Raw genomic sequence first — 11,457 nt, forward strand, 5'->3', positions numbered from 1 at the left:
GTGACCTCCTGTGACGTATCATTCAAGAGTTTCTGACCAATCGAGATTTATTAACTTGAGCAATTCTTACCAACAAGTATTATTTGAAATTAATTGGCAGTATTCTCCAATAAATTATGATTGTATTTATTTCAAACACACATGCCACACATGTATTATACCTTGTGCAAACATAAGTCTCTAAACAATATAAAAAAAAAATCTTCAAAAATTAAAATTATTTTCAATGATCTGGTGGCGAAATATGGTACTCATTACTGCAAATGGGAGACTTTTGGTAAATGAGGAACTTACCCTAGAGGAATTTTGGATGAAACGCATTTTACAGCATTGGTTAATCTCTTGTCATCTTACGGAAATAAGTACTGTTACCTCCTTCCTAAACGTAAAGAAAGTTTATTTTGCAACCAGGTTTAGTTCAATAGGCCCGTTCCCCCCTCCCCCTTTTTTCGTTTTTAACACTATTTTTACATTTAGATGCAAGGCTAAAATGCTCCCATGAATGTTAAAGCAGAATGATGTAAAAGAAGTAAAAGAAAAGAATATTGTTAAAACAAATTTGATCGCTTTTGTACTGGTTTGATATAGCTCTTCGGTCCCGTTTAAGTTTAAATTTGCCCAGTGCTTTAAATTTGCAAGCACAGTCTCTCATTAGGACTCTTTAAATATATACTGCTATATTTCTAGGGATGCACGCCCCCATTTTCACCGAGTCGATTGAGTCCGATAGTCACGCCGAAATATTAGTGAAAAAATTGTAAAAGAAATCCCTAGGAAAAAAAAGATCAGTTTTGATAATTTAGAAAATAAATTAGAGAGGAATACCCTCGTGAATCTCCCAACTCGATACAAATGCTCATCTTTGATCTTCTCTAGCCCATCAAAACTAATAGTTAATCTAATGCTCCCTTCCCCTCTGAACGAAACTAATGGCTATGTAACTGTCGAAAAGTGAAAAAAAAAAAATCGACATCTCTCGGATTTCAAAACGTAGGACGTGATGGGGAAACTGGGAAGTTGATTTAGAGTGTCATTTCTCATAAGAATGTGCAAAAACAGTGCCAGATGCATTGTGAAGGGTATTATTCTTTAGCCATGCTTTCATCATAAGCCTTTTTTTCTTAATTAGAAAAAATATTTATGAAAACAGATTAAAAAGTCTGAAAGACGGCTCAATAAATCAATCTATATAATGCAAGCCTTTAAATTACAGTAGACCCTCGTTTTACGCGGGGGATGCGTTCCACGAAAATTCCGCGTAAATTGAGAGCTAATAGTAGTAGGGGTTAGGTTCCGTAGACAAAGAAAACTACTTTATTCTAGTGATGACTAATTGTATAATAAGTTTAATGTGTACTTATATCTACTCTTATACACAACATGTATAAACAAAAAATAAATTACTTTCGTGTTCTGTTTTTAAAGAGGAGCTGGCTATGATAGTCTTTTGGCAGTCGTTAAGAATTTTTCTCTGTGATTCTTTGCAGACCATTAACGCATCCATGATCACTTGCGTCATTTCCATGACAGAATCTTCCTTCACTAACAAATCAGAAAGATCATTTATATTGTCTAGGAATGGCTCAAAATTTTCAATGCGAACATCATTTTCGGTTGTGTATCCTCGTTGATTTTGGCCTCCTTTGTCACTCTTAAAAGCTCTTCTTCTAGTGAGTTCTGAACTGTGTGAGTTTAATAACTTTACTTCTGGAAAGAGCTTTGGAACCAATCGCATAAAATGTCTCCAGTGGCCCAAGCTCGATTATTAGCAAGCCAAAATGCAGTTTATTACGTCTAATCTGCAATCTTTAGGAGTTTGGACTTTAAAAGAGGGAAAAATTTAATCTGTTTGCATTGCTGCATCCGCGTAAAACTGAAACTCATTCTCATAAATTAAAATAAAGGTGACAAGTCTTAAACCGCGTATAATCGAAACCGCATAAAATAAACCCGCGTAAAACGAAGGTCTACTGTATCACCATGCAAAACCATTCTGAAAAGAACTTCATTAAATCAAGATTTAAAGCTTCTCTTTTTTTGCTTAGCCCCTCTTTCAATATTTCTCTTCCCTTCTATTTTCCTCGGATTTATTGCAATGACTTTAACAATCAGAGAGTTTGCAAGATTCATGAAAAGCAAATTGCCATTTGGAATTTTAATCTCCTTCCCATCAGTTAAGGCGTTTTGTAATACGTAAGCCAGAGAAATCACTATTGGATGTCAAAAACCTCTTACAGTTAAACGTGTTTAGTGAAATTAAACCTTCCTTTGTCAATTATACGTCTCCTATTCAGTTTAACTAAGGCTGAACTAAATCCACTAACTAAATGGCCACACTCAAGTTCTGTCTTGATTCAATGAATGCTGAAAAACCTTGGTTCAACAAAACATATTTTTTAATCCATTTACCTGAAATATGCAACTAGAATAAAAAAGAATTCTTACATTTTTAGTACTTATGCTACATATTATTAAATTACTACTTGACTTTTAAAATGATTATTTATCGATTGTTTACTGGATTTGACAGTCCCTTAGAATTCTTGGGATCAATTCCTGCTCAAACGAAAATTGATCTTTCCAAAAGCTTATCAAATTTTCAGTTTATATCCAGGAAGTGACCACGGAGGCATTGTATAATTTGTCCCCACTCCCTAAATATCGAAATTTTGCTTTAAAAAGATTTAAGAAGTATAGAATTGCTGAGAACCCAGACCATTCATTTATTATATGAAATACAAGCTGAGATAAGAGTTTTTTTCTCCGGTCAGAAGACTGTCATTTCCAAAACTATTTCACACATGTTCATGTTTTAAATTTAATTCTAATGAAATTTACAAATATCTGATTGTTTAAAATGAGTCCTTTCTTAAAAGTATCTGAAATTATTTCTGTTTTCCATAATTATTAATCAATCTGTTTACGCAGATTATATAAAAGAGCAATCTGGCCAACTCTTAGACGAGCAGAGACCGAGCTCTGAGCTGACTGAAGCTGAGAAAGTAGCTCTTCTTGGCAAACCGAGGCTTGGCGACAACTATAAGATTCAACTACGCATCAAAGAAAGCAAAGAGTTCAAAGTAAGGATCGTTTTAATATCTTCTCGTTATGTTTTTAGTTATTTCCTTAGTTGCTACTGAATGATTCTGCGGTTATTGTTATGACAAACTTAATGCTGTAGAGTGAAGTTAACTTTAGAGATAATTGGACCTTTTTAAATTCCCTAAAACAAAACTGATGCATTCGAGCATGGGTGGGAAAACCTAACCTGGCGGCATTGTGAAGGATATGCAGATCCGAATCACAGCATTATGACGCTGCCAGGTGAAGTTTGTCCCAACATAGTGTATTTATTATGAAATCCAGAGAAACATAATTTTATTATATTTGAAACTTATGTGAAACTGATGCATCAGGTACAAAATTTCTGGGGTATTCTTATGTTTAAATTGGTGAGGAAGATTCAATTTGGTTTAACACTTTTAAAAAGCTAACTACTTTAGTATTTTTACAGTATTCGTATAGGTCCTACACAACGTTATAGGGGAACTTAAAATGCATAATGATATAACGCTGAATGCTCAGGTAACGACAGTTTGCCAATCTATTGTGAAAACCCAAAAATGGAGAAGCTGGTATTAGTTAGCAGAGGCACTAGAAACGAATTCATCAACGGATGTATTTAAGAATAATGTTTTCACGGTGTGTAGTTATTTCTGTGTCTTAAACAATTATTTCTTTCAAACTTAAACCTTTGCGCAACATATCCTTAATTAAGACATGTGTTTTTTTTCCTTTGAATTAAATAAAAAGCATGTACGTAATAATATTGCTTTTCACAAGAAGCAATTTGATGTCAAATATTTTGATAATAATTTTGTTTCAAAGAATTCCATTAGTTCATGAAATTACTTCAGGCATTAAGATAAAATAATGATGAATAATGGCGAGACAACATGGCATTTTAGAGATTTAGATGCTATTCATCTTTGTGAAACTATTAATCATGCCCCTAAGATTGCATTATTTTTAATGCTCAGTTGGGTGTGTTTTATTTCACTACGAAGTTAAGTGTGAGCTAATCTCAATTTAATTATATTATATAGGCTCAGAGGCGTACCTAAAATTTTCCGTAAGTAGAGGAACAAAAGTATTTTTTTGAGCTTCATCAACCATTGCTTAATTTAGGAGCTATTTTTAAATAGTGTTTCAGGTACGATAAAAAAATCTGCTTACTGTTTTTGTAAACGAGATTCAAACGATAGAAAAACGATCGCCTGTCTCAGACTAATCGTGGGTCATTCTCACGAACATAGTACGAACCGGGTCAGGCACTTTTGAGCTTTGTTTATCAATTTTAATATTTTCCGGAAACTAATTAATATTTTTAATAATTTTCCATTTAATTGAGCTATAATAAAGCATCAATAAAATTTTTTCAAAATATTCAATTCTAAACTGTATGCTCAGAAACACACATCGGGTATATTCGGGATTTATACGCCTAAGTTTAAAGCTCACGAAAATGTAAGATTCGATTACTGTCTGACAAGAAAAGGGAATGATTTTGGAACTTGATTTCAGGGCTGGGAATCAGTCGAGCTGTACCCGCCTTCTATGTTTGTTCCGCTAGGTCATCCATGCAACTCAAGTCATTATGCTGATAAGTGAGATATGGAGAAGAAAATTAGACTTCTATGCTCCCCCCCCCCTTACGAACGAACTCCAATAGTGTAGTTATAGAAATCGGTTAATTTATATTTGTTTGAAAGGATAATAGTTTAAACTTTTTTTTTTTTTGGCTCATAAATAGGCTCATAAGCTTTAATTGTTTATATTAATTTTACGAGGGAAAATTCTTCAAAAGATAGAGTGAGCCTGGGAAATCTAGGCATTGAGAAAGTCTGCTCCAAAATTAGAAGCAATAACCATCTTTGATTGGCAATGCGTTTTTCAGAAATGTAAAAGAAATTTTGAAAAAAAAAATAATAATCAACGTCTCTCTATTTTCCTCATTTCACATAAAAAAATGTCTTAGACGGAGAAAATTTGTGGTTGCTATTGATTCATGTTTTGATCAAAACTATAACTTATGGAAATACTTCACACACAGCATTCTTAGATAGCAATGTCTGTTTTTTTTACTAATAATAAAGCTGAAAGTCTCTCTGTCTAGATCTCTGGATCTCTGTGACGCGCATAGCGTCTAGACCGTTCTGCTGATTTTTATGAAATTTGGCACAAAATTAGTTTGTAACATGGGGGTGTGCGACTCGAAGCGATTTTTTGATTTTGTTCTTTTTCTATGATTTTATTTTTACCACCATTAGTGGATCTAATTCCTCTGCACCGAGCGAATTACCACAACATGGACGAGTAAATTATCACAACACGGACGAGCAAATTATCATAACATGGTCGAGAAAATCAACATAGTATATTGGCGGGAAATTCATCATCCATTATTCGTAAATATATCGACGAACCAAACGACCTTTTCTGAGTTTCTGCCAAGGGGAAAGCCACGCGGGTACCGCTAATTAATAAAAAAGTGATAAATGCATATAATCGGCTATTTATTTGTAACTTTTATTGATTAGCAATGATGCTTATAACAACATTTCCTGTTTCTTGCAACCTTTCTTCGGGGCTTATTTCTCAAAAATATGTGTTATTTCCTTTTGCTTACATACGTCTTCTCACTAAAACATTCTTTTTTAGAACACTGTTGACAAGCTGTTTGAAAAGACTAATGTTGCCATGACAATTGGTACGTCTTCATGGAAAGAGCAATTTCTAGATGTCATAACTGTCAGTGCTGGTAAGAAATGCATTTCGAATTTTCGCCATTATGTTTTTGGTAAAATTTTCTCGATGTATTTGATGGATAATGTTTTAAAGAAGTTTATACCAAAATAAAGTTTGGTGTCTAACCCCTTTCACTTTTATGCGAAAAAGAGTTGTCTTTATATGTTACACATTGCTCCCCCATGACTTCATAATCGTCAGGGTTAGTTTTAATTAGAAATGTTATTCTTTTAATGACAAATCAAATAAGTTTTGCTTGCAGCTTACGATAAAATCAACGAATTCTTCTAAACACTTCTTGTTTGTAAGGAATTCTGAAAAATCTGTGTTTAATTACCTTACCTGTACTTGCTGGAATATGCGACCCATGTTTTAAATTTCTAACTCCCTAAGTGATATTCTCTCCGTGGTAACTGAAATAAATTTTAATTTGCCATGAAAAAATTAACAAAATGAAACTTGAAAATGTATTTTTTCTACTAAAATTATAATTACAAGACAAGAACGGATACGGAGGGGGAACGGATGGGGAGGTATTCCCTACCTTCAAGAATTCTACATCGGCAATTTTTCACAGTTGAAGTCTTAAAACTCAAGTGTAGGCCATCTTTGATGACGGTAAAATGGGGTTCGAATCAACTTTCAGAGTTGAGAACTTTTCAGAATTGAAGTTACAGAAAGTCAATTCCAGACGATCTTCGATGATGTTAGAAGGAGAAATCTGGAGGCCTTACCCTAGGCATTTTGCTAAATTTAAGTGTTAAAATGCAATTGTAGATATCCCAGGTAGTGTTAGGGGAAGGAATGGTCACAATAATTAGCTGAAAGTGGAAGCCATGTATTCTTTTAGAACATATATAAATTGCTTTGCAAAATAAATGAATAATTCAATTGCTTACGACTGCCAGAGACTCTTTTTTAAGATTTTTCGTTTCACTCTCCTTCACTACAGATTGCATGGGTAGTTGGGCATGTTTTATATCCAGCATCGCTGTCATCGGCGTTTTGACAGCTTTAGTTGGCGACTGAAATCTGGAGGCCTTACCCCAGGCATTTTGCTAAATTTAACTCTTAAAATGCAATTGTAGACATCCCAGGTAGTGTTAGGGGAAGGAATAGTCACAATAATTAGCTGAAAGTGGAAGCCCAAGTAGCATCTTGTATTTTTTCTGAGTGAGATTTAATGGGTTTGTCATTAATGAATTGTTTTCAAGTCCTATCATTCTTGCGTTTAATAAACAAGACCTGCGTTTAAATGTACAATGAGTATTAGTACAATACAGAATTGAGATATTCAAAACATTTCAGTGCTTGCAAAATGTCATATTTATTTATATCCTACCTACCACAAAAAAGCAAATTTTCCTAAGTTATCAACTATCGAGGTTTACATATAAGGTAGTGAGAAGCAAAGGGATGCAAGTGGCAAAATTAAAAATTGGGAGATAACCAGTACAAATAGTAGGTGAATCCCTCCTCTATCTTGGTGCAAGAGATAGTACTAGTAGACCTGGTAGGTGCTGCTGTATAGCATGATTTAGAAAAAAAATCAATGAAAGCCTATCTAGAATGTAATCTTTATACGTGTTTTACTCAAAACTTGAAAATGTCCACTTACGTCCCGTTGCTTCTCACTGCCTCATATGCTGTTGATTATTTTTTCTAAATGAAAAGGTAAGTGTTAATGTTGTTACAGGTGATGACGATGACGATGAAGAAAAAATGCCTTCGTGTTCCGACTATGTGATGCACTTCTTTACAATATTTTGGAAGGTGCTTTTTGCCTTTGTTCCACCAACCGGTATGTTATAAACATATTCAAAATAAATATTTTAAAGCATAGTATTTGCTTGATATACACCTTAAATGGTTTTGTTTCCGAAGTACACATAACTGTTTTGCGCAGAAGCGGATAATTACTTAATATGTACATGTTAGTATGCATGTAGCTCATGATAGCGTTTCTCATTCTTTTTTAATCCACGGACCGGCAGATGCTTTCGAAAAAAATTCGTAGGCATGTAATGTTTTTTTTTCCCCCATATTTTCTTTCTTCTTCCCTTCTTTTTTTTTTTTTTGGGGGGGGGGGGTGCGGCAGAAAAAAAAGGGACTCGCATTTGTGGGACGTTGAAATCGTGTGATTTTTTTTTTCTTTATTGACTGGTGACTGGTAATGTTTTTTTTTTTTTTTCTTTTTTTCTTTGCAAATAAACAAAAAGTTTTGGACTCAGCGTCCATCAAACATTTAACGAACGGCTGAGAGTTTTCCCCCTTTTTTACAGAATTATAATAATAAACAATGAATTCATAAATACATGGATAAAACTGAACTTAAAAACTTGTGCTTAACTTGTTAAATACATGTTGTAAAAAATATTTCAATGTTAAAAATAAAATAAGTAACGTAAATCATAAATACTGCTAAAAAATCATATACAAGTACGAACATTAATTAGAAAATTTGAGTAAAAGGTGTCGTGATATTATTATTATCCAGTGTTCTTCACTGGAAATAGAGTAGTGATAGTACCGAATTCATGCATTCTTTTAGAACATATATAAATTGCTTATGCAAAATAAATGAATAATTCAATTGTTTATGACTGCAGAGGCTCTTTTAAGATTTTTCGTTTAACTTTCCTTCTCTACAGATTGCATGGGTGGTTGGGCCTGTTTTATATCCAGCATCGCTGTCATCGGCGTTTTGACAGCTCTAGTTGGCGACTTAGCGTCGCATTTTGGCTGCACCGTCGGACTCAAGGATTCCGTGACGGCCATATCATTAGTAGCTCTTGGAACAAGTGTACCAGGTAAGTTGAAAACGCATATACTTCTACCACAAAAAATATACAGATATCTCAAGATAATTTAAAAAAAAAATGAATTTTGACATCTTGTATTCAAATAATGTTGTTCGCAATCACGTGTGTGTGTGTGTGTAGGCATGTATGTTTGTGTGCAGGTATGAGTGTGTGTGTGTGCATGGTGTATGTGTGTGTGTAGGCGTGTGTGTTTGTCTGTGTGCAGGCATGTATGTGTTTGTGTACGTGAGTGTGTAGGTGTGTATGTATGCGTGTGTGTGTTGGATATGGATGCAACCTGGAGAATGTTGCGTCCATATCAACTTTTCGCTAGAGGAGCAGCATCGTGAGGCGGCTCGGCGGTGGTGCTGCAGAGGAAGGCGGGGGGGGGGAGGACTAAAATCATAGGAATTCAAAACAGTCAAATGAGAACAATAAGCAATGTGATTGCTCAAAAAGAAATTGAAAATTTAGAAAGAAAATGATTGTGAGATACCTCAAAAAGTATACAGCTATTGGATATAGTTTAACTTTCTAGCTGCAGTAAGTCTGCGTTTATACTCATCTACAGAAATCAAGATTATACTGGAGTAAAGTTTAAAATATGCTACAATAATTAAAATCCTACAACATCAATATGAGGAAGTAACAGATTAAAATCGGCAGATCGTTTTCAAGGGCGATTGCCTCGTTTATTACTGCCTAGTAATGGAAAAGAAAAACTTAAAGCCTACAAAACCAATCAGGCTTCAACATTTTCTGAGCCGAGGTTGGTAAGAGAGATATTCCAGACCATTAGCATTATCAGAAAATATGAGGCTCTCTCAAAGACTCAATAGAAATATTATTTAGAGTTGTGTGTACTTAAAAAGCTTTTTAAAAAATCCGACTCTCTAAATTTGAAAGGTCTACAAGTGTAATATTGGCCTCCGAAAATTTAAATTTGTGACCTATGTCACGACAATATTTGACTATTGCGACCTTTTTTGTTTCTTCATACAATAAAACCTGCGAAGTTGGTCACCCTTGTAAGTTGACCACCTGTCTAAGTTGACCGCTTCTGTCAGGAACATAATTAGTTTTAATCAAAAATATCAACCTCAAAAAGTTGATAACCTTTGTAAGTTGACCACCTAAGTTGACAGCTTCTGTCAGGTACATATTTAGTCATAATCATACATACTAATCATATATATTAACCTCTATAAGTTGACCACTTGTCTCAGTTTACCACTAATGTACTGCACCGCAAGTGGTAAACATACACAGGTTTCACTGCATTAATTTTCTTGTTCTTTCAGCCTAAATTTTGAAACCCGCCAATATATCCAATGTCAGATTCACAGTTGATAAACAATAAATATACCAATGATCAAATTGATTAACAGAAAGTTGGTTTTTGAAGTTAAGTTTCAGTTTTGAAAAAGAAAGCTTGTTATGAAGTCTGAAAATAAGGAAAAGGAAAACTGGATTTAATGTAGGTTGGGTTGAAATTGATTAGTAGGCGGAATGCAGTGTCAATGATTTAGTAAGAGTAACCTCTCTCGAGGGCCACCTTTTTTTCAAAGTTGAGATCTTCATTCAGAAAAGTCAAACTGAACAAAAATTAATGGGGAGAAAATTCGTTAGATTATCGTCACCTTAGAGCAACAGTAGGATGGATACTTTAATATTATTCTGTGGCTTAGATCTCCTACTGGTGCTCTGAGGAGACGGTATCGTCGCCTAATAAAAGCAACACTAACACATCTAACCCCAGGCATAACACTAAGATATCCTACTGTTGCTCTGAGGCGACGATACATAAAAATGTTTTTGTTTTTATTTTTAATCAGTTTCAATGTATTCCTTGTTCTTTTCATTTCAGATACATTCGCAAGCAAAGTAGCAGCTCAAAACGACAAATATGCCGACTCTTCCATAGGTAACGTGACCGGCAGTAATGCTGTGAATGTCTTCCTTGGTATTGGAATTGCCTGGTCGATAGCTGCCCTCTACCACGCTTCAAAAGGACAAACTTTCAGAATCCATCCGGGAAATCTTGCATTTTCTGTCACCCTCTTCTGCGTCTGTGCGTTTATATGCTGCACGGTGCTAATGCTACGAAGAAGCGCATTGGTGGGAGGGGAATTGGGCGGGGCCATGCGTTACAAGGCGCCCACAGTGGTGCTTTTTGTTGGACTGTGGGTCTTCTATGTGTTCATGTCCAGCCTGGAAGCATACGAAGTCATAAAGGGCTTCTAAACATAAACCACGAAGATAAAGTGATAATAAATGCAATTTTTCAATGATGGAATCTGGTTTGAAATTTTCTGAAGCTGAATCAGAGGAAGCAATCGTCTTGAATCCCTGAGAGCCGACAACATATGCATCTGGAGCTATTAATGAAGTTTATTATTAGCTGCTACTAGAGAGCATGCATATATAGTCCCTTGTGTAATGAAAATGTCTTGAAGCTGCTTATATACAGCATCTCATCTCTACATGGATGCCAACAGCTTTTCTGTTCAAACATCTTTGCTATTTAAATTTCTTTATAATTTTAATACGAACATAATTCTTAAGATTAAGCTTTTATTTTGATCGAACATTGAGATATTTAATATAGATTTATATTAACGAGAATAGTTGTAGTTGAAAAGAAATATTTTTAGCAGGCAACATTGGAAATAAGAAAAAGTAAATAGTTGTTGCAGTTGTTGAAAGCTGTAAAGTCGTACTAGTTCGACGCATGCAGAGGAATAACAGCGCAACAAAAGAAACATACAAGTGCATTAATTGTAATTTTTCTCGTATAAAAGGATATATAAACAACATATATTTGATATTTTGATTGGTAGCCATAGAT

At 34.6% G+C, this 11,457-nt stretch overlaps 1 protein-coding gene across 1 annotated transcript in view; it reads left to right on the top strand.

Moving 5' to 3' along the window:
- LOC129220851 (sodium/calcium exchanger 3-like) overlaps positions 1–10,853 on the top strand; it is a 76,137-nt gene extending 65,284 nt beyond the window's left edge. The window contains exons 4-8 of the mRNA XM_054855282.1: positions 2,929–3,080; positions 5,722–5,821; positions 7,505–7,609; positions 8,460–8,618; positions 10,477–10,853. Coding sequence (XP_054711257.1) covers positions 2,929–3,080; positions 5,722–5,821; positions 7,505–7,609; positions 8,460–8,618; positions 10,477–10,853 — 893 coding nt within the window. The remainder of the gene's footprint in view (positions 1–2,928; positions 3,081–5,721; positions 5,822–7,504; positions 7,610–8,459; positions 8,619–10,476) is intronic.
- The last annotated feature ends 604 nt before the right edge of the window (positions 10,854–11,457 follow it).

The sequence above is a fragment of the Uloborus diversus genome, chromosome 4 (assembly GCF_026930045.1).
Source record: "Uloborus diversus isolate 005 chromosome 4, Udiv.v.3.1, whole genome shotgun sequence".
Lineage (NCBI taxonomy): Eukaryota > Metazoa > Arthropoda > Arachnida > Araneae > Uloboridae > Uloborus > Uloborus diversus.